The sequence below is a fragment of the Taeniopygia guttata genome, chromosome 3 (assembly GCF_048771995.1).
Source record: "Taeniopygia guttata chromosome 3, bTaeGut7.mat, whole genome shotgun sequence".
Classification (NCBI taxonomy): Eukaryota; Metazoa; Chordata; class Aves; order Passeriformes; family Estrildidae; genus Taeniopygia; species Taeniopygia guttata.
The window spans coordinates 58,539,857-58,563,330 of record NC_133027.1 but is presented as its reverse complement, the minus strand read 5'-3'; the positions used below and the strand labels follow the sequence as shown (position 1 = coordinate 58,563,330).

Below are 23,474 nucleotides of genomic sequence, written 5' to 3'. Positions count from 1 at the left end.
TACCTTGAACAATTGAAAAATGTTCATTTCAGTGACCAAAAAAAACCACACACAAAACCCCCCAAACAAACAAAAAACCAAACCACAACCCTAACCTTTCTCAAGTCAAAAATTCAACTTGGACAGATTTTAATTAATTTACTCAATATAGTGTAGTAATCTTTTCTGTTGAAAATTATTTTCTACTTCTAGATACCAAGAAAAGGAACTAATACAATATGAGCTTCCTTTCTGCTCCAGTTCTTAAACATAGTTCAGCTTTTTATCACTGGTACATCTCAGACAAAGAGCTAACTTTGCATTCTTTTCACATTACTCCACCTTTGAAATAAAAGATAGGATTGGAAATGCAGGAGAAGAAAACTTCAAGCAGTTAAACATCGCAACTTAAGATAAAATGGTAGATGTAAAGGAGAGCAGTGTTCTCACTGCCACTGTACTTAGCATATACTCTGAAACCCCAAGTTTCAAGTGCCAGTGAAGTGCATATAAGAAACGTAACATCATTACCATACAGGGCATAGTTGAGGAACTAATTCCAAGGAAACCAAAATAAAGTCCTTCTGTAGAGCTCCTTCTTAATTTGGCCCACGTCTACAAAACACCTGCAATATAAACCAAATACCTGCAGCAGCCTATTTCCATTCTAGGGACAAAATTATAGCCATAAGCAATCACATGCCTTCTGCAAACATTGAGCCTGACCTTACAGTCATGGTTACAGAACTGCTGCCATCAAAAGGAATCCAGAAGCACTCCTATTCATTCTTAAAGTACTATTTGTGTGCTAGTCTATGTCTGATACAGAATAGCCAGTTCAAAAGAACTTTGAATTTGAAGTATAATACTCTGTTAAACGAACAGTAAAGTTATTTTTAACTGACTACTTTTTATTACAAGTATACAAAATCTTAAGATTTGAAGCCCTTACAGAGATCAGCCTGGACACAAACATGTTAACGAGGAAGACTCCTATAATGTTTGCTCCTCCAGATTCTCACAGAGTTTTCTATCTCCACCTACAGATTTTCTCAAATGAGAGATATTTCAAGAACACCAGAAATGATAATCAAGTCTCCAGACATGAAACTGCATGAACACACACGGAGAATCAGGTGGAAGGAAGGTAGTAAGATCAAAGTCAGGCACTCCCTTTCCCTCCCTGGGAAAAAAAGATAAGAGAGGAAGCTCCATGCTGCTACTGTCTCATGTTCCTGTTGTTTTCCACTTTAAAGGATTTCAGTTGTCAAAGGAATTTTCAGTGCAGACTACATCCAATGCATCCCAAAAGAGCTGAGTTCAACAAGATTTCTTGTGGATGAAAGCTGGTACTCCAAGCGATCCAGGATCACTAGGGTTTGGGGAAGTGAGGTGGTATGTTTTCAGGTGGATCATTTTGTTCTGTTTGTTTGTGGATAGCTTTTTTACACAGTGGCACACCAAAGAGCAAGGAAATGGCACATCAACAGAGGAGATCCAGGGGACGACTGGTAGCTTGACAATGTTTCACATCAGTGTGGGACTTGTTGCTAGCAGGTCATTTTCTTTAATGAAACATACACTTTAGAGTGAATAGTCTTCCATAAACAAAACAAAAACCAACCAACCAAACAACTATAAATCTGCCATGATTAGTCTGTCAGTATCCAACAAAGGAGCTACTCAAAAGAAGGCTGTGTATCACATCTGTGTTTGAATTCCTCCTGTCTGTTCTTAGACAGAGCAGAAACAATGACATGGATTGGGAAGCATCAGTGTTAAGGAAGTGTGGGTTTCCTGTAATTCATGTCTTGATTTCCAGGTGCCCAAATAAAGTCTTTTCCTTTTCAAGAATACAATAGAAGCCATAGCAACTTACCTGTGTGAATTCACTGCTAACTTTGCTTTCTTTGCTTTAGTGAAGATATTCAGAGGGTAAGTTTTGTGAAAATAAGCAGCTTAATCCTACAGGTATCATTTGGTTACAATATCATTTTCTCTGCAGCCAATTTCAAGTTAGGGTGATAAGAGCATGGCAGAAGACACACAGAGACATATTTTTCTGCCAAACATTTCTAACGTGTCATTTTAGCTTAATAATGGAAATAAATAAACTTAATGCCTTTAAAATGCAGCCAACCCTGATCTAGTTACAGTCCAAACTCATATAGGCCAGAGAAGCAGCATTCAGAACTTGTATTTGAATGAGTTCAGCAAGCTGAACTCATTAGAAATAATGTTTATGTCCATTAAAAAAAGAAAATTAAAAAAAAAAAGTGCTCCTACTCAGCTTTTAAATACCTTGTAGCACCCGTTCAGAAGACTTTCGGCAATGGAGGAACTGTTTAAAACTGGTAGTGGTAAATCTGTGTTCAGGTAGCTCTAAACTCTCTTTTCCCTCCTCTCAAATCAAAAGCCTGAGCTGTAGAGGGCTCCCATGCATAGTCATGGTTGCATGTAATCACTGTCCAACCTACATTGCCAGATTCCTTTAAAACTCTTTTCAGGCAGCCTAAAACATGCTAGCATACCACATTAGCCACAAGCTGCAAGGGATGCACATTTCTTTAATATTTTCTCATATCAATGAACAAGGAAACATAACAAATAAAGAGTAAGCATAATCAAAATGACAGGTGGATTCTGAAAATCACTTCAGGCTACAGCTAATAACAGAATACCCAGTTTCAAATTATAAAGTTTGGATGAGCCGACTGACACCCTCAAATTCGAAAGAAACACCAGTTCTTTTCCAAGAGCTGGTCAGGATGAGTGAGTATGTGAAAATACAGGAGGAGAATGAGAGTTTTCTCATGCAGTAATTGGCCTGAATTCAAGCTCCTGGATAGACTTTTTGTCCTATTAAGCAGAGCTGGGCTGCACACATATGCAGCCTCCACAGGCAAGCTTTGCTTCAGAAAACCAAATCAAAGCATTTGAAACTTAGCTCAGAGAAGGCAATGGCTGGCACAGGGACCAACCAGTCAGCACAAAGTGGTATCATCAGCTCTTTCCCACTGACATTCACTTGGGGCCAGTCCTCTTAATCATTCAAATGGCCAATGCAAACAGAGTTTAAAGTTCACCTCACCACTTTCAGAATGTCTCCACAATGAGCATGTCTAAACATGAGAAATTCCTCCAGTGCAGCAAACACTTTCCACCCCTGCATGCCCCTGTTTTCTGAACTTCCCTGTCAAAGGGACAGCTTGGGAAATGTCTGGCTGTCCTGGTAGAGGGCTTAGAAAGCTTGGCCATTTATGACATCACTATCTGCTGGTTCAAAGACAACATACAGGATTGGAGGAGTGAGAACTGTTTTCTGAAGATAAAGAAGAAAAAAAAGGTTGAGATGTTTCTAAAGAAGCTACATTTGGACACTGTTTGAGGACCCCACTTTCTCATTACTGTGCAAAGCTGCCAAATATCTACTTTTAATCCTTCTCAAATCCTTCCAAACCCAGATGGTTTGGAAGGCAGAAGATGGAGCAACCCCCTCAAATGCATCTTCACAGCTTGTAGAAGATACGTGTAAAAGACACTGTACCCATATTCCTCCCACCTTAGATAAAGCACAAATGGTTCAGTTCTGCACGCACAGTGCCAAGCACAGAAGTCAGGACACTAATAAATCCTACATTCATAATAAACAGTGCTGCCTTCCATAACAAGAGTTCACAGTGTAAAATCCACTGAATATGGAATGAGTGTAGCAGTCCTTGCCTGGTCATGTCAGCACAGCAAAATACAGGGAACCAGGTAGGATTGTGTAACCAGAAAAGAGGCCAACACAAGCTTTCTGGCCGGCCTATGGAATAGAGTTAAAAGAAGGTAGCAGCATTGCCAGTCACTGAAATCAAACATACCCAATATCCCTTTGTTTAAAATCCCCATTACCTTCAGCTACAAGAAGGAGATCACTGTGCCAAGAGTACTTCTATATTTATTCCACTTTAAACATGCTGAAGATGCTTCATATAAGGCCTTTGGCATCTACCACTAAATAAAGACAAGCCAAGGCATGAGGTACTTTGTAAAACAAAAATATTCAAAACCAGAGTACACAAATTTACACCACCATTTTCCAAAGGGATTAAAAAATTATGTAGTTAATTAGAAAAATTAGGACATCAGTTTCACCTTGTTTCTACACAGACCAGAACTCATTTCCTACTGTGGTTTCTGCTGCAGATCTGGGTAACTACTTATGAAAATACACTAAGGAATGCAGGTTAATTTTTAAGTTCGCTCATGCTGTTGTTTTTAACAAACAAACAGAAAGTACACACAAAGAAAAAATAACTACTTGTTATAACTGAAAATCCATTTATGCACTCAAATAGGGAATATTCATATGAAGCCCTGAAACACTTCAGATAGAGCCAAATGAGAAATAATTGCTGGTTGAGCTTCCAATCAACAAGATTCCAAATGTACAGAGAAACAAGCTGCATTTAAAAATTACCAGTCTCTCAGTAAGAGCAGCTTGGTGGCTTATGTTATCTATACATTTAATCTGGCTTAGGTGAGAGGAACACTGGGCCAAAGTTTTACATCAAAACATCTTCATATTGCCCTACTAGCCAAGGCAAAAGTACCTGTCTTAACTTTTTTATTCATGGGAAATTATTCTGGCCTTCTTGTAACATTTTGTTTTATAGCAAGACAGCTTTGGCCTTTACTCATGCACTGCTCCAAATAAGCTCCCACTCACATAAGTAGTCAGTCCACCTTGCATTCAGTGCTCCCCTCCCAGTCCCAGTCACCCTGGCCAATTTGGAGCTATAGGCAAAACCCTCACTGCTGCTTTCTTGTGGGCTAGTTCTCTTCCACCTTTTGATGATTATAGCCCTTGGATTTCAGCCCTAAAGCAAATTCAGTTATTTGATGCTTTCCCAAAATATCTTCTTCCCTCCTCCCTCAAAACATGCCCCAAGAACAGACAAGTTCTCACAATTCCCTGGGAAAGAGAAGATTTAATGCAGAAAAAAACTCCATGGGAATAAGACACCAGCAGTCCTAGCAACAGGCACATGGGACTGAAGTGGCCAAGTACACAGTGATCCCGGCTGCTTATGAGTGCACCAGATCCAGGAGCCCAGGTCAGTGCACCCGCTCTGCATCTGGCTGTTTTACATGCAAGGCTGTCTTGCACACAAAAGAAACATGCCAGCTGAACACCAAATTCATTTGTACACTGCAAGCTTGCTATTCTGCAGAAGTTCGCAATTCACAAGGAAGTTTGTTTCTGAAGAGACTGAGGAGCTCCACTCCTTGGAAACAGGAATTGCAAACAGTAAATGGAGGTGGTCCTACCATTAAGGACAGCTTAAACAGATGAACCATTCCAACGACCTCCCAGTAGCATCTTACCATCAAGCATGTGTGTCATAAAGTGATTGTTTCCATCTCTGACATGGAAGAAATGCTTAGCTAGCCCTTAGTGCTGAAGCTTTGTTCATTAACCTTTGAGCACTCCAGACTGTGCTTCAGAATTAAAGCAATGTAAATATTTATCTGGGAAACAGGAATAATAAAATTCTCTAAGAGTCAAATGAAAACTAATCTCAGTTTTAAAGATCTGTCTTCCAGTTGCTTTATTGTCCTCAATCACACAGCCTCAGTGTTACATTAACATGTTTCTTCCTTTTAAATTGCATATGATTTTTTTTTCTTGTGTTTAGTCTTGGCAGTTAAATGGATCATTAGGATTGGAAATGTACATCTCTTTGGATATGAATAGGATGAAACAGGGTAAGTTTGTGTTTTCAAAGCTGCCATTAGCCTGCTGATAGTTTTCTTTAAGGCACCATTAACACAGCAGCAGTCAAGACCAGCTTACACTGCTGCAAAGAAACTATTATCAAGGAAATTTAATCCTATTTTTTCTTACCTACAGGAGTCTTTGCAGAAATCTTTGCAGGTCAAGTAGTACTCTAAATGCTATGAAGATACAACCAGAAAAGTAATCAGCTCCTGTACTTCCTTGAATCTGGTGTTACCTACCACTGCACTTGCATGAGAGTGATGGGACAAGAGTAAATGGCCAGCTTCTGGAAGAACAGTGGATCAGATATAGTATCCATGCCCTTACCTTCTTTTCTCCTCTTAACACCTCCAGCCAGCCCCCAGTCCCTGACAGGATTGCAGGGCTTCCGAGCAGCCTTGATGGACTCCGGGCTTAGCCTGCCCCTCTTCTCCCTTCCTGTCTCCTGCTCTGCCTTTTACAGCTACTTCAGCAACAGATTCTCTAGCAAGCAAAATCTTTCAGCATATCAAAATGTTCTGCTGTGAGGAAATTAAAATAAGAAACATGGTTTCAGAAGTTGACATTTAAATGAGTTTTGTGGCTGAACAAAGGCACTTCAAAAAACAAGTCTTTACATAAAAACTAAATTAGTGGTGCAACACACACCTTCTCATCAGGGTCCATATGGCCACTTTGGTTATGATAACAAAGCTGGGTCTTCACCGACCTCTTCAAATGCTCAGTCATGACACTCATGTTAACATAACCCACAGCTCTGCGTTACACTCTGCAATCCAGACCTGGAGCTCTCCCTTCAAGGACAAGCTTCCTCTATTTGCCCTGAACAGCTTTAAGAAACACCCAGGATCAAAGGCTCCTATAAAAATGTATCCTAAAACAGGCTCTGCCCACAGGCAAGCCCGATCAGAAAGCCAAACTGAGAGCCTGGGCCGCAGGGCTGTCCCCATGTCAGCTCCTGGGGCCATGACCCCTGCCCCAGCCACATCCCAGCTGAGCCGGCCCCACATCCCACATCCTTTGGCTCAGCCACAGGGAGACAGCCAGGGCTGGGGCTGCCCCAGTGTCCTTGGCTGCCTGCTCCTGGCTGGGGGTGGGACAAGCCCTGGCTGCCATTCCCTGCCCCAGGCAATGCCCATGGAACAGGTGTGGTGGGTGGGTGACCTGCAGCAAGCCCCAGGGCAGCATGCTGCTGTGAGCCCCACAGAGCACTGCATAAACCAACACCTAACAGCAGATCTTCCACCAAATGCCATTTGTGCTGTCGTTTTTGACAGAGGCATTCCCAGCTGAGCTCATGCAGGGAACGCTTCCTGCCCAGCACCGGGGAGCCAGACACAGGCTGCCACTGCTGCTGACCCTGGGCCAGTCCCAAGCAGTGTCCCTCAGGGCTAAGCACTGGGATTAGTCCTGTTCAGTATCTTTACTGATGATCTGGATGAGGGGATGGAGTGCACCTTCAGTCAGTTTGCAGATGACATTAAGTTGGGAAGGAATGTTGATCTGCTGGAGGGTAGGAAGGCTCTGTGGAGGGATCTGGGCAGGCGGGATTGTTGGGCTGAGGCTCAACAAGGCCAAGTACTGGGTTCTGCACTTGGCTCACAACAGTCCCATGCAGCGCTGCAGGTTTGTGGAAGAGTGGCTGGAAAGCTGCTGATTAAAAGAGGACCTTGGGGTGCTGGTCAACAGCAGCTGAACCCGAGCCAGTGTGTGCTCAGGTGGCCAAGAAGGCCAAAGGAATCCTGGCCTGTAGCACAAATAGTGTGGCCAGCAGGACAAGGGAGTGATCATGGCCTTGTACTGAGCTCTGGCAAGGCTACACTTCAAATCCTATGTTCAGTTTTGGGCCTCTCACTACACGACATTGAGGTGCTGCAGCATATCCAGAGAAGGGCAACAGAACTGGCGAAGGGTCTGGAGCACAAGTCTTACAAGGAGCAGCTGAAGGAGCTGGGCTTGTTTAGCCTGGAGAAAAGGAGGCTAAGGAAGACCTTATTGCTCCCTACAAGTATCTGAAAGGAAGTGTTGGTCTCTTTTTCCAAATAACAACTGACTGGGCAAGAGCAAACAGCCTCAAGTCATGCCAGGGGAGGTTTAGGTTGGATATTAGGAAGAATTTCTTCATGGAAAGGGCTGTCCAGGGAATTGGTTGACTCACTTTACCCAGACGTATTTAGAAGACATGTAGATGTGGCACACAGGGACATGGTTTAATGCCAGACTTGGCAGTGCTAGGTTAATGTTAGGACTTAATGATCTGAAAGGTCTTTTCCAACCTAAGCAATTCTTTGATTCCACAACCACCCTCCTTTCCTAAGGGTGCCCAGGTTTTTCTTCCCTCATTGCCAGACAACCTCACCAGCAACACCACAGCTCTGCAGCTGAATTTTTATCAGAAGTCAGCTTCAGCATCACTGTTGCTTTACACTGAATATTACAAGATTTGAGAGGGGAGAATTAGTGTATCAAAAGAGAGGAGACAAGAAGTCACACTCCTTTTCTTCCAGCTTCCACTCCATGTCTCATTTCCTGCAATATCTCCAACACAATGTCAGAGTAATGCCAAACAAGAATATCTTTGCATATATTAGTTCCTCTCCAGTAACACACAACCTCCACTTGCTATTATTCTTCCCCTTCTCCTTAGACTGCAGCAAGCAAAGACTCCTCATCTACAGCAGCAGAGCTGAAAGCCAACTGCTCTGCACACAGCTACTCTGCAAGTCAGTCTTTGCTAACGCACAGATGGCTTCCCTTCTTTTGCCTTGTCTATATATGTCAATGTATTTTGTCTTCCAGGGCAAGAAGCTCCCAGGCTAGGCTTTTATGCAACTTTCTTAATGTTGATTTGCTAATTGACCATTTGAAAATCAAAGCAAAAAACAAAATCCACATAAACATGGATGACTCGTAAAAGTAACAATCATATGACATGAAAAACAAGCCAGTGTGGGAGGACAGAGTCAGACATACCCTAGCTTCACTGCTTTTATTGCTTAACACTGCATCTGTGAAAATGAAAAGGGAAGAAATATGCTTTTTCAAGGCATAGACAGCCAGTCTGTTACAATGCTTCCAAAATACATCCCTAATTCTCCTGCTCAGTGCTATGGAAATAATTGCATTTATTGTTCAGGTTTTGCCTTTTCATACAACATTTTTTTAAAAGTCAAAAGAATGAGAAAATAGTGGTATTCTGTAATACAAGCAGATGCCATAATGTGACAGGGTGAACAGGTCATTTCAACAATAAGGGTGGAACACTGCAATTTTCTGACACATCTGTATCAGAGGTGCAGTACTAAAATTAAGCATTTAGCTGAGTTTTACAAGTGGAAAATCTCCTTTAATAAAAATTTGCCTCATAACATGCCTTTAAGAGGTACAGAGTGCAGAACATCAATTCAAACCTGTCTATTATTTCATTTTTGCTGCAGCCAGCACCTCGGACCTTTAGACCTGGTTCCTGATCCATAAGAAAGCCCTTATGGCCATGAACAACTTACCTTATTGAACACCTGTCATCCAGAATTGTCTGAGGAAGAGCCATCTACAAAGACCATTTCATCTATTGGCAATAGGCTTGGAGTGATGGGGTGACTGTACAAATGTATTTGAAGACACTTGCCCAGATCTGATGCACAAGTTACAAAAAAACACTGGACAAATGCTTTAGAAGCATTTCAGTAAGTCATATGTCTTCAGAGTTAAATGTACAGACATCCTTACCAATTGTAGAAAATGCCAGCAGCTATTGACAGCAATCATATTACTTCTTCCTCTAATCCACCCCCAATGGACTCTCCAACACTGGCACTGCTTTAAATATTATTCAAACAAGTCTTCCTAAAATTCCAGTTCCTACTTTTTCCAAAGAGCAACATCTAGAGGAAGATAAGCAAACTGACAGAAAATTACTGTCAATCTCATTTGACCCTACAACCCCTGACTTCTGAAGTTCTCTCTTTCACTACCGTGAATATTTCTGTGAGTCTTTGCTAGAGAAAATCAGAGGGGATAAATTCAGTCAGGGACCTGAGGGCACAGGAAGAAAGCAAGCCAGAAGAAAAATTATTTATATTTATCAAACCGGGACAATCAAGTCAGCAGAATTTGGCCAAAGAGACATACACCTACACAGCTGGATCTGAAGTACATGCTATGGAAGAAATAACCTGGAAAAACATGGAAATGAGGCAGGTAGCCCACTATATACTTTATATGTGCATACTGCTGTCTCTACCTTAGTTCTACCTCTCCAGGAACAAATTTCCACTTTCTTCTCCAATATCTTCCCACCTGGCCCTGATATCCACAGAGGCAGTGGATATCCTTCTACTGCCTGTTGCAGAGACAAAGAAGCAAGCTCTAGAGGAGAGAGGTGTACTTGTTCTCTACTAGTAAAAGGCATGGTGTTTATGACAGCTATGACTTGCTAGGACAAGGGTTTTTAAAAAAAGTTACTCCAACTTCTCAAGCACTTACATTTCAGAGCAGTTCTCAAGGCAGGAGATGTGTCCATGTGGTATGAATCCTAAGAAGATAAATTACCCTAAAACCACGGGCAGTGAACACAGAGCTATAGCCAGCAGGTGGGGGTGTGGGCAAGACACAGGCAGAGCAGTTCTCCGGGATTCATGCCATTGCTACTAAACGATGAAAAACAAGCATCACACGAAGTACAAGGACAAATGCCACAAGATTCTGAATTTTGAGAACCCTCCACCTCATTGTGCCCATAACTTCAATAATTAGTCAATCCCCTGCTACGATGGCTGCAGCTCTATCATTTTTAGCACACCACAGAAAAAAAAATTATTGGCAAGATGATGTAAATATGGGGAAAAGATTTTATGATACCAAATTATCTGTTTCTTGAAGAAGGAACTGCCAGTCATAGTAGAGCCTACCAGGTATTCCATTTGTCCAATTCTGTTTGTTAATTGAAAAAAAAAAAAATCACTGCTCATTATGCAAAGAACCTCACTCGCACTCTGCAACTTTGGTGTCACTAGTAAGCATAGATAAGAAACTCAGCCACAGACTTCATTTAATCTTCTTCAGTACCAACACCACTATTTTGCTGTTTTCGTAACTGAACTGTCAAAACAACTTAACCAAACATATCCAGAACATGCTGGTTAAGGAATTGTTGTCTAATTTGTGCATCTCTACAGAAGTCTAAAGGAATCACTAGAGTGTGAAATTGCTAAATGAAGAAGAGGCATTGATCACAGGCTATACTGAACAGAGGAAGAGAAGCATTCAACACCTCCTAACCATACCCATAACATAGATTCAATCTCAACAAGATATTTGTTGAAAAACAAGTGCTGTCTCCAGAACAAATGCTTTGTGTTCTCAAAACAAAAATAGGATGTGCTAAGTCTATGCCTGGATGTGTCTTATGTTAAACAAAACACTCCAAAGCAGCTAGAAAGGACACATCATGCTTTTTGTTATCATCCACTTTCACATCAAGCTTTTTGTCATCATCCACTTTCACATCAAGCAGAAATAGTTTGGCAAATAGTTTAGCAAATACATGTGGTACACCAAATCACTGTTACCTAGTCACTCTTGAAAGGCACAGAGCTTAAGCCACCAGGCTTAAATGTTGCTATCTTGATGACTGTGCAAGTGGAATGACTTTCCACATAGTAGTCACAGGACATACCTACCTTCTGCGATTCACAAGAGCAGGTCACTCTCCATCTCCAAGCAACAACAGGCACAGCTGACTGCTTCCCTGCAATTTGTACATAATTCTACCTACAGCAAGAATGAAATAACGACTAGAACCATGCTGCACTAGGTCAAATTTGACAGATTGATTACTTTTTTTCTAAGAGAGAAGATAAAAAAAAAACCTAAGGAATATACATTCCATGAAAAAATTTTGATCAAACAGGATCAACACCAGGTCCTTTGCAGTCTGGGAATTTAGGCTAAACAGCAGTGCAATTAAGTAGGTTTGCCTCTTGGGGCACTTCAAGGATTAATTACTCCATCAGATTGTTTGAAAGAACACAAGGAAAGAGCACGTGATATAATGAGGCCTCTAAATGGCTCTCCTCATCTCAGTTTCAGCAGCCCTGTAAAAACAATCTGTTAGTCTCCAGTATTGATTTTCTTTACACTGAGAAGCTGCGTGTAAATTGACTTCTGCAATAAAAGTCATACAGTATGGGTACATCAAGCATCTGACACACTCAGTCTTCTCACCACATTTTTGTCTTACCAGCCAATTAAAGTGTTACTGGTTGGAACAGGAGACAGTTTTCAATCATTATTATTTCTTTAGCCAGAAGTATTGGGTCCTTTAAGATTTAACACAAGAGACAAGAAGTCTGTTTTCTGGCAGGGGTGGGGGGATGTTTTATTCAGTGGTATCAAAACAAGTGCACTCACATCCTGCAATGTAATCTTTTTGAAGAAATTTAGTATGCAAGAGATACAGAGAGTTTCTCTTGGTTTGTAACAAGTCATTCCTCCAAGTGGTGCCTGGGCATAGGAGTGTGCTCTGCACAGTGACTACTCTCCCTCCCCCCAGATACTCATTTGGAGTAGCAGGCAGGCCAGGGACTGGCAGTCAATGCATTTTGGCTCTGGTCCACTGGTGTCAAGAAATATCAGCAGGAGTTCTAACATGCTTTAAAGCAGACACTCCTCTTCCCTGGGGGCCAGACACCACTTGGCTACATGGGCAAGTCCCTGAACTGCAAAACATGGAAAAGTGCCTAAGGGATCTTTAAAATGAATTCACAAACAACTCCAGATCCAGGAGGTGGCATAACCTGCTGTGACTATCCCACCAAGGATGACAAAAAGAGAAGGGAGCTAAAGACTATATAGGACCCCTGTTAGATTCCAATGCTGCTTCTCACTGTCAGATTCCCAGAAAAGTATTTTAGCACATAGTCCTGCCTCCTTCCACTTACTACATTAAATGCACTACAAACTACTAACCAAGAGTAAGAGCTAACAATTCTAATACTAAATGTAGCCCTTACATATTTTAAGGTGAAATCTGATAAGAATCTTAAAAAAAAAGAAGATGAAAAAGTGTTCAGAGACCTACTGAGGAAAAAAAAAATGGCAGAGATGTTGTTTAGGTGTTGATTTTTACAGAACTAGTCCTGGAAGCCTCTGTTGCCCCCAGCCTGAGAGAAGACAGTCTTCAGGTCATACAGTGAAAGACTGATACTTTGCTTCCTCATATAGATGAATTCTCTGGTTATCACAATTACTTCATGACACTAAATGAAATCTTCTGCCTAAGAGTTTGGGTTTAATAAACAAAAAGTAGTTGGCTAGCTATAAGCAACTTCATTAAATCTTTAGCTAAGCAAACTAGGCAGTACTGCAGCAACAGCTGAAGTAAGACTTGGAATGTTTCTGGCTGCCAGTGATCTAGTTACACCAGCACTCCTTCCCCTAACTAATTTTTGCACTCAAAAAGGATTCAATTTTCAATATCAACATAATTCAAATTCTAGGGAGCTTTGCTAATGTTTTAAGAAAGAAGACTAAGCACTTTTACCTCAACACACCTAAAACAGGAGTACAAAATTTGACTGTAAACCTAAAATAGCATGATTGCTACCAGCATAACGAAACAAAAACAAAAAGACACAACAGCTTATTCCAGAACATCTGGAATTCTTATCTGACCAAAAAAAAAAAAAAAAAAAAAAAAAAAAAAAGCAATATGTGCTTCAGGTACTATTTTTTAAAATGTAAAGCAACCAACTGTAAAGGCTCAGGGCATTTTTTATGTTTAAAGTGTGCCAAAATGTTATATACCAGTCACCTAAAGTATTACTAATCACTTGTATCATGCTAGAATTAATTTCGATATCTACTTCAAAAAAGTTGTAATTCAAGTGCTAAAATAAGTAAGGATCTGAAGCCACTAACATTTTTTTCTAAGGAGTGCTAAATGAATTCCTTTAAATATTAGTAAGCATTTTTCTCCCAGAGTCTGCAGACATACTCAAAAGACTGATTTTGTTATAAGGTAGTAAGTAACCTACACGAGAATCACTGTCTTAATACTTCTGCCCCTTAGCTGTGGCCATCACTTGAGTCTGATGATGCCCAGAGTAAGAACAGGCAGTAAAGCACATTTACAATCTGTTTAAACTTCACCCCAGAGTGAAAGTCCAAGCAAGCTCATTCCAAGCAAGTATTGGTCTTTCATTTATGTCTTTCCATATTTTATGGAAGGAATGAGAAAGATTCTAGTGCCTAAAAGATTCAAAAGTAATATTTAAGTACATAAAACAATGTGGAAAGAAACATCATATAACAAGTTACTCCATTAAAAAATTATACCAAATGCAAAGAGCTTATCTGCAAATAAGAAGGCAGACCATGTGACCTAGGAGATCCTTTCCAGTTCTGTGTTCTGGAAAATAATCCTATTAAGACAGTCTGGTAAGAGGATTTTCATTAGGATTGTGCCATCATTTGCACTTATGAAGTCAAACACAGAGGACTGAAGTGCGTGCGACCCTCTTGTTGGCAGCATATTTGGAATGGTGAACTCTTCTGAATCACCACTAGAAGTGTCACCTCTAGACTAGCACCACTACACGCACTAGCCATTCACTTACTTACCATTAGGCCTCCTAATTAATGCTATCTTCTATGCTACCTTTGCTTTACAGGCTGAACAGTATTGCACTGAATTAATAATCTACAAGTGTTCCAATAATTAAAGACCTATAGTAACATGTTATGATTTTTCTCTATATTTAGATCCACTAGATCTATGCTACTGATAAATAATCACATGGATTGAAAATATACAAGATGCCTTCTGGGGCTGCAATCTGTGTGTTCCCTGAAAATAATTTAAGATGCCATGCTGAACTGGTTCCTAGAATACACATCACGCTTCCAGGGTGGGAGGGAGTGGTGGGGAGGGGAGGTAACAGTTCTGCTAATGAAATGTGATCCTCAGAATTAAATACTTATCACTTCAAAGAAGATTTGATTTGTTTCAGTGTGTACCTCTGCCCAAGCAATTCCTTGTTCCAAGAAGATCTTTAACAGGCTAAATTTATTCTATCCTTTGAAATAAAGTTGTACCGCTGCTGTAGGGGCTGCATACAATGAAGATTTTATACCCCTTCTCCAGCATTAATAAGTTCTAGAAATCTTGACTTCTATAATACCATATGTCACATGGGAGAACAGCAAAAGAAGCTGCTAATGTTTTACAACAGGCAGCCAAAAGTTGCAGTGACAAAGATGGATGGCCACGTCTAACCTACTCGATTTGTGCTGTCAAATAGAAGTTTCTGGAGTTAGATGTAAGGCAGGGAAAAATGAGATCTTGGCTTTTGAATACTGTAGGCAAGACACAAAACTGGAAGTATTGATATTGCTGTTGCTGCTTTATCACCTGTAGTGACAAGAGACAAGGGGACCATAACTCAGACTGAATCAGGTTAGAGATGGAATAGCTTTTTTTTCCCCCATTGGTATCTCCTGCACTGTCAGAATATTATGTAAAGTATGTACACATTATGTACCATAGTACACTCTACAAACCACATATGGTTTTTTTTTGGTTGGGTTTTAAGTACTGTTAAAGTGTTTTTAAAGTAGCTGGTAACCTGTTCTAAAGGGAGAATTATGAGGATGCCACCAGGAGCTCAGCCAGTCTTTGCAAGGTATGAACCACAAGAGAATGAGTTTAGGGTGGTCATGAGAGTCAACTATCACACTACTTGTTCTAGTTGAAGTAAGACTTAATTTCACATATTTTTATTTACATACAAGACCTACCTAGAATCATTCCCTCTGCCTTATAAGAGAAGTAAAACATTCAATGAAATACGTATTTTCCTCATTTAAATAGGGTTATTTTTGTTTCAGGCATTTGCTTAGACAGCACAGGTTAGATCAACTAATGCAAAGCACAGAGAATAAGGAGAGACTGTCATACCACAGGGTTACAAGGAACCAACAGTGCTCAAGTCAGCCCAGCACCTTCAACAGAGCACAATATAACCTACTCTCAGTTATGTGGGGGATGGATCATTCATGTTGTAGTTTAATTGTGCTACAAGTACAGACACATCCAAGCTACACTCAAGTCCAAAAGCAAAATAATGAATTTTTTGTTATAAACCTGAATGGTTAAAAGGGGTGGATTAATGACCAGTTCCCCTTCTTCCCCTGTAAATTCACTGCATGATTTGTAGCAGAGTTTACCTTTTTTTTTTTTAATCCATAGTTTTTCCATTGTATCCACATTCTCCCACCCACCCCCTCCTCTCCTTTGTTACCCTGGCTAATCAAGTACTGGCTCTATGTAAAACAATTTGGCTGAAGGCACAAGAGTCTTTGTAGCCACAAAGATTGGAAGCTACTGTTAATAAGAAGCACAATTATAAAATCTTAAGTGATGTAAGCAATCAATTATTTATTCACCTTGTTATAAAACAACCACACCTACTGCTTCAGCAAAGAGACTAGCTGAATCTTGAACAAAGAGGAAAAGGATAAAAAAATTGCTATGGAATAGCTGCTGAAAGATAATCTGCGCTGTGGAGCTTTAAATTGGAAGTCAATAATATTGCTGCTGATTCATATAAAACAATGAACTGTGACCAGTGCAGAAATGACATCAAGACTAAACAAAGATCAAATAGTAAAAAAAATCATTTTCTTGGAATCATAGAAAGGTTTGGGTTGGAAGGGATCTTAATACTCATCTAGTTCCAATCCCCCTACCACAGCATGGGGACATCTTCCACTAGGCCAGCCACATCCAACTTCAACACTTCAAGGGATGCAAAGTCCCCAGCTTCTCTAGGCAACCTGTACTTAATGCCTTACCATCATCACAGTGAAGAATTTCTTCCTAATACCTCACCTAAGCCTGTCCTCTGTCAATTTAAAGCCATTCATCCTTGTCCTGTCACTACATGTCCCTCTCAAACTGTCTTGCATGCCCTCTCTAAGTCTCCCTGAAGCCTTCTCCAGGCTGAACAATCCCAACTCTTGGCCTTCACATGAGAGGTACTGCAGCCCCTGATCATCTTTGTGGCCCTCCTCTGGACTCACTCCAACAGGTACATGTCTTTCTTATGCTTGGGGCCCCAGAGGTGGATGCAGTACTCCAAGTGGGGTCTCACAAGAGTGAAGTAAGTGCTGAAGAACCATCTCCCTTGACCTGATGGCCACGCTGCTTTTAATGTGGCCCAGGATGAAACTGGCTTTCAGGGCTGCAAGTGCACATTGCCAACTCATGCTGAGGTTCTTGTCAACCAACACCCCCAAGTTTTCTGCTCAGGGTTGCTTTCAATCCGTTTTCCACCCTATTTCTATTTGTGGTTAGGACTGCCTTGACCTGTGTGCAGAACCTTGCACTTGACGTGATGAACTTCTCTCCTTGAATTCCTTTGCACTGTTGTACACATTTTGCATTCAAAAAAAAGGCAAGTTCAGTAGCTGAACAGTGCTACTAGTTTCCTACTAGAGCAGGGTCTTTAGAACTTAAGGCAAGATCTTAAGAAGTTCATTTAGAAACAAAAGGCTCTGGCTTTATCACAACCAGGTGCTTGCTACCCTCAAAGATCCTTAAGCCCGCTCCTCCAAAAAGAACAGCATTTTGCAAGGTTTGTTTTAAAACAACATGCATTTCTTAGGCTTCCCATTTTCTGTTCTTGGCATTCAAATACCTTTCTGTGATTGCTACATGGTAGAATAAACCTTTGCTACACCTGTCTTGCCTGTGTCCTTTACAGCTCTTCAACTGACACAAGCATGTTACACAGTATCCCTGCCCTCAAGAGAGGACACCAAAGTTTGTGCTGTACATCATGGAGATCTGTCCAAAATAAATAATCCAAAGAAATTTCTAAGCACCTTGGTGGACCTACAAATTCTTTACTCCAATGCATCTGAACTGCAACACTCAATCTCTCAAAGAAATCCTTTATTACGCCTCCTACTAACTTGCATCCTTTTAAAGGAGTGACACTCTAGTTCTCAGCTCGTTCTCAGCCTCTTTCCACTTCTAATCCATTGAGAAAGAAATCCACATGCAATTACCATTTCTGAGATCTTTGTCCAAGTTAGAAGTCTATTCAGAGAGTGAGACTGTAGGCAAAAGTTTGTTTCTGTAGTGTTTTATTCAGTGGATTTTCTTACCAAACGCCTTTCTGAGAAATGAATAATGAATTTCAAACATTATCTCACTAGAGCCTGAGGCATAAGTAGTACCTGCTCATACCATCAGGTCCACATCACCACATGGCAGCTTTAGCGGCATGCTGACCAGGCTGTTTTGGAAAAGACAGTGTGTGTGGAGGGAAATGTTAGCATATCCCAGCAGCTTCAGGAAGACAAAGAGGGTGCTCTCCAGCTCTGCATCACTGAGCAACCGGGGAAAGACGAAGGGAGTTCTTGATCCCTGCAGCACTGAGTTAAATGCTCCTTTCCCTCCCATACTCCACAGCCAACATGCAATCCCCTACCCATTTCAGTGCTTCATGCCACTCTCGTCATTGCAGTATCTGTACCAGAAGATGGAAGAAAATCTTAGACATTACAATTCTCAGTCTGGTGTGGATTTGTACTCTTAAAGGAAATGCCTGAAGGGTCTTTATGGGCACCTCTTCCAACTGCATTTTATTGTACAGTGAATTTTTAAACACAATCTCAGGGTATTTCCATTCCTGGAATGGAAAAATAATAAGCTTAGACATAACACTCTGGCACTTCCAGACCAACATCCTATGCCCTGCCAAGCACTGACTTCCATACATCACTAGACATACTATAATAAAGGATTTGATTACTCAGCTAAGCTCAGCAATATCTCAGAAGGCAAGTCTTGTATTCAGCTTTTAGAGTGTGAAGTCTAGGGGCTCATTTGGTTTGCACATGTAAATCTCTAAATTTAAAAATATTCAGCAACAAATCCATAGCACAAGCAAAACCTTTATTTGTTTTTGTGCAAAAATCTGTGTGCCATTTATAGCAAATGCTATCATTCTGGATAGACAGGACCCCAGAGCACAAAAATTCACCTGCAAAGTTGAATGGTTTCCGGGGACAAATCCAGTGGTCTCTTTTTTTCATATACAAAGTTGTACAAGTTTGGCAGGTGCACACAACTTAGATTATACATCTGGAAAACTGGTCTGTCACCACTTTCATGCTGAACTACAAGTTGCACATCATCAGGGAATGAATAATGATGTAAATTGTTCTGTGCAGTATTATTTTGCAATTCTTAACCAATAATGGACTTAGCCCAAAACACAAAGCATCTGTGGAGAAACTATTTTTAGTACCAAGATACCTAATAAAGGTCAACACTAAAGCCAGTTCAAGTCCTGCAATTAAGGCATTGCATTTTCAATATACTAACCTGCAACTATAACCTCAGTTTCAGCATTCACAGAAACCAGAATAAACAGGCTAAAAAACTTTTTTTTTTTTTTTTTTAATGAATCAGTCCCAGAAGCAGACAGCCAGACTGATACTCACCTGAAGCACCTGACCCGAGTATGTTAGCCTGGCAGGTTCTGGTGCCAAACAAATCCTGCTTAAGTCTCTCTGGTCCTATTAAAGTTTTCTACCTTGATAACCTTTACCATTCAGGTAAAGGGTCTTTTATCCCTAGAGTCTGCATCACGTGGAAGTAACCTTTCTAAACCTAATCTCTGTGTCATATAACTGAGGTCTGCATTAAAATAGTCTCAAATAGCTCCTTCTAAGTCACACCTCCACCATTATATTACTTGGCATCCAATTTTTAAAACTAAAAATGTACCAATAAGACAAGATCCACTAGAAAAAGAACACAAACAAACCTGTCTCATTATTTCCCAACCTCATCTCCTAAACTTTGTCGCCATGCCAAGACAGGCTTATAGCTGGCTTAACTTGCAAGTACTTGAGAGACTATGAGTACATGTTTAGTTTTGAATAAAGGGAATCTTTCTGCAAGTATCCACTTACTGATGAATCTCAGCACAATAGCAAACATTATTTAAATGGAAAACAGTGAGCAGGCACTACATTTATGCAGTCCAAAAAAGAGACATGCCAGTCTTCTTACAGACTTTCGGTGCACCATATTGCAAGCACCCTCTACTTATTTCTGCTCTTCCCAGAAATGAAGTGCACTGCTCCTTAGAAATAGAGCTCTGAATCAGAATAGCAATAAAACAATTACATTGGTTAGCTCTTCCAAGATTAAAAATTCAATGGCCATTTCTAACAACCTGGAAGATTTTAGATCATTACAGAATTTAAATGTCATTGCATTGGGAAGTTATTGTAGTTCTTCCACAGAAGTTGAAGTAAGCAATTCCCAACCCCCTCCCAACTTGCCCTCAGACAGGGTTATTAACCGTCTGCATAGGTGATTAAATTTCAGCCTGAGAGCTACATCTCTAAGCCTAGAAGTAATTCAAGCAGATTCAAGCAAAGCATCTTGCATTAAATTGCTATTGTCTTTAATCACTACAGACATCATACATCTTCAACTTTATTCTGATAGCATATTAATAGCTTGACCTTTTCACTACAATCATCTGTGCTGACTCTGGATAGAGTCGATGTAAAATAGCAAAGAAGAGCAGAAGATGACTTTAAACATTTTGCCCTTGGCCTTCAAATCTAAAAACATTTTGTTCTATTAAACCACTTTTTCCCCTAAAAGTCACCTCAGAAAACAAATAATCTAACAAGTTATTTTTATTCAGCTATATATGTATGCTTCTGAAGCATACATCCTTCTACTTTAGCTGGAAGCAACAACTATAATAAGGAAAAGAATGAATGATTTTCCTCTAAGAAGCCTGTGATTTGAATACGGTGAAGAGCAGCAGCAATTCCATTGGGCTTTGCTTTGGTCCTATACACCACAACCTTTCTTATGAACAGAACAAGCTCACCTGTATGTGAGAAGCACACAGCCCAAATAGGCACGGTGCTTTTGAACAGCAAGAGTCAAACCAGAGGACAGATCCAGCAGGCCAGACACTAACTACATTATCAGCTTGCACAGGCACAGAATCATCAGCTCACACGAACAAATGTAAACACTTCCGGCCTCAGAAAAACCCTCACAGCCTACAGGCTATGTGGCCAAACAAGTCATGAGACTGGAGAGACAAGTCACACAAAAATGAAGACTAAGAACTGCTTATTTTTATTATTTTTAACTGGAGTATCTATCTGTATCCTTCCTTCCCACAGCTCATGGATGTGAACAGTTAAGGAGGTTTAACTTGACACATGCATATTTTTTATGTGTCATTCTAACAAATTTGCCAATAAATCACTTTTGAGATTAAAGGAATTTCTTTAAACATTTGTATTATGTGTGTGCTATATATTCCATCCAGGTTATTTATATTTTCACATCCACCCAAGACATCCACACCTCAAGGACTGTCAAGCTCTTGTCTTTCTAGCTCCAGCATCCTCAGGAGTGAGATGCTGGCTCCTGGACATGCTAGCTGCAAAATTCACATCTGGCTTCAACAAATCTCACTTTCACTTCAGAAGTCTCTAACAAAAGTGAATAGACTACTGATGGGAAAAGTATGTGTGAACCTCAGTTTAGCCTTAACATTTTGGTAAGACTAAATACCCGAGGTGGAAGGAGATACGATCCATTGGGGTTTAGGTCTACATTTTTAATGAAGCTTTGACAACACAAAGTGCTGGTACTTCCTTTATTTACAACATCGTTATCTCCACGAGGAAGACAACAGTTGCAATTTCTTTGAACAATCTTGAAACATCCTCCTGCTAATCTGTCCTCTATAAAAGAAAATTCATTCTGACAACACTCGCTCTTTGCCCAGAGTAGCAGTAGAACAGATTTGATACTTACAAATCACGTACGTACAAGCCCCCAGCGTTTTCGATTCTCGTCCTAATGACGCCCGAATTGCTCACTGAGATTTCTCGGCCGGTATCTACCCCGCTCTGGTAGGTCGGGATAACGCAAAACCACGATCCAGAGGGGGCCGTCCCCCCCTCTTTCCTCTACACCAGCCGCCTCCGCACAGCCCCCGCGCAGGTCCCGCTCCCTCCTCCGGCTCGCCCTGTGCCCCGCACACCGCTCTGCTCCCCGACCCGCCGAGCTCCCGGCGCTGCGCCGGCTCGCCTCTAACGGAGGCTGACGCCCGCCCAGCCCGTGGAAGGCGCCTCGGAGCGCCGGTCCGCCCTGCCCTGGAAGGCTGCGGGGACAGCGGCTCCCGGGCACCACAGCCGCGGGCGAACCTCCTGGCATTCCCGAACCTGCCGCAGCCGCCGGGCCCCCCCCCCGGAGGAGAAGGACCCCTCCATGCCCGGCCGTGCGGCAGCCACCGCCCGTCCCCAAAGGGCGGTCCCCTCTTATTCACCTCGGGAGGACACGGGGAACACCCTTTCTATAGGACATGGGGGATCTTTCACCATTCCCTGGGCCGAGGCACCACTGGGGCGCGGGGCAGCGGCAGGGTGGAGGCGGTGGACCGGGAATGTCATTTGGAGGTGGCTGTGACAGCGCTCCTCTACCCACCGCCGAAATGCGACTCGGGGCAGGAGGAGGATGCCGGGGGCGAAGGACACAGCGGCGGGCGAGGGGACTGAGGCGACAGCAACCGCGCCGGGGACCCCGCGACCCCGGCCCCGCACCTCGCAGCCGTAGAGCTGCCCCAGCTGCTCCACGATCCACTCCTCCAGCACCAGCCGCTTCCGCAGCTCCTTCCGATCGTATTTCACCGTCACTTTCCCCTGCTGGTGGCGCCTCTGCTGGACCTGCACCACGGCCGCCGCCGCCGACACCGAGTCCTCCCGGGAGGAGCTGCCGGAGGAGCCGCCGCTCCCGCCGCCGCCACGGGGGCTCTGGAAGAAAACGCGGTTCCCGCCGCCTCCGCCCGCTGCTGCCGCCGCCTCGCTGCCCCCGGTCGCCACCGACATGCTCCGCTCCGCCGCGGCTCCCGCCGAGCCGAAAGGCGCCCGCCGCCGCTACCGCCGGGCCGCAGCAGCCGCCGCTCACGCGTGTGCTCCGCTCCCCCGCACCTGCCGCTTAAAGCCTCGCATGGCTCGGCGGCGCAGCGGCCCCGCCGCCGGGGGTGGGCCCGGACCGGCTGGGGCGGGGACAGAGGAGGGGCTGTGCGGCACGGCACGGCACGGCTCGGCTCGGCTCGGCTCGGCACGGCACGGCTCGGCACGGCACGGCACGGCACGGCACGGCACGGCACGGCGTCAGCAGCTGGGAGCGGAGCGTGGAGTACCCCGAGAGTGCCGCGGGGCCGCCCCGGTACCGGCGAGCGTGGGCGGCCGCTCCTCGCCGTCGGCGGAGGCGGAACGGCTGTGCCTACGGCTGGGCGCTCCCGTGGAGCATTCGCTCGCTGTGTGGTTTATGACTTTTTTTTTCTATAAGGAAATGCAGTATTGCTCCGTCACGCACACTACGTTTATATACATCGCATACCTGCAGCACTAAAATGCTGAATGCGATCGTTTTCTTCTCTTCGTGGTGTGTGTGGGCATGGGTACGCGTGAATAGTGAATAGTTCAAGATAGTGAACGCCAAGAGCTGATATTTCAAGCTCTCAGCAAGCAGTGTAAAAATTAGCCATGTGGAGATGGCTTTTTGGAACACACAGGTTAGCATCAGTGCTTTCAGCCGCTTCTTGTCTCTCAGAAGATACTGAGTGAAATCACTGATGGCCCATCCTACACACCAAAATGT

General features: G+C 42.6%; 1 protein-coding gene across 2 annotated transcripts in view; it reads right to left on the bottom strand.

Annotated features, from left to right (window-relative positions):
* PPP1R14C (protein phosphatase 1 regulatory inhibitor subunit 14C) overlaps positions 1-22,935 on the bottom strand; it is a 51,461-nt gene extending 28,526 nt beyond the window's left edge. The window contains exon 1 of one of the 2 annotated variants that reach the window (XM_030268001.4): positions 22,412-22,935. In XM_030268001.4, the coding sequence (XP_030123861.1) occupies positions 22,412-22,696 (285 nt within the window). In that variant the 5' untranslated portion in view covers positions 22,697-22,935. The remainder of the gene's footprint in view (positions 1-22,411) is intronic. The other variant, XM_002188546.6, reaches the window with a different exon arrangement.
* Positions 22,936-23,474: the final 539 nt, after the last annotated feature.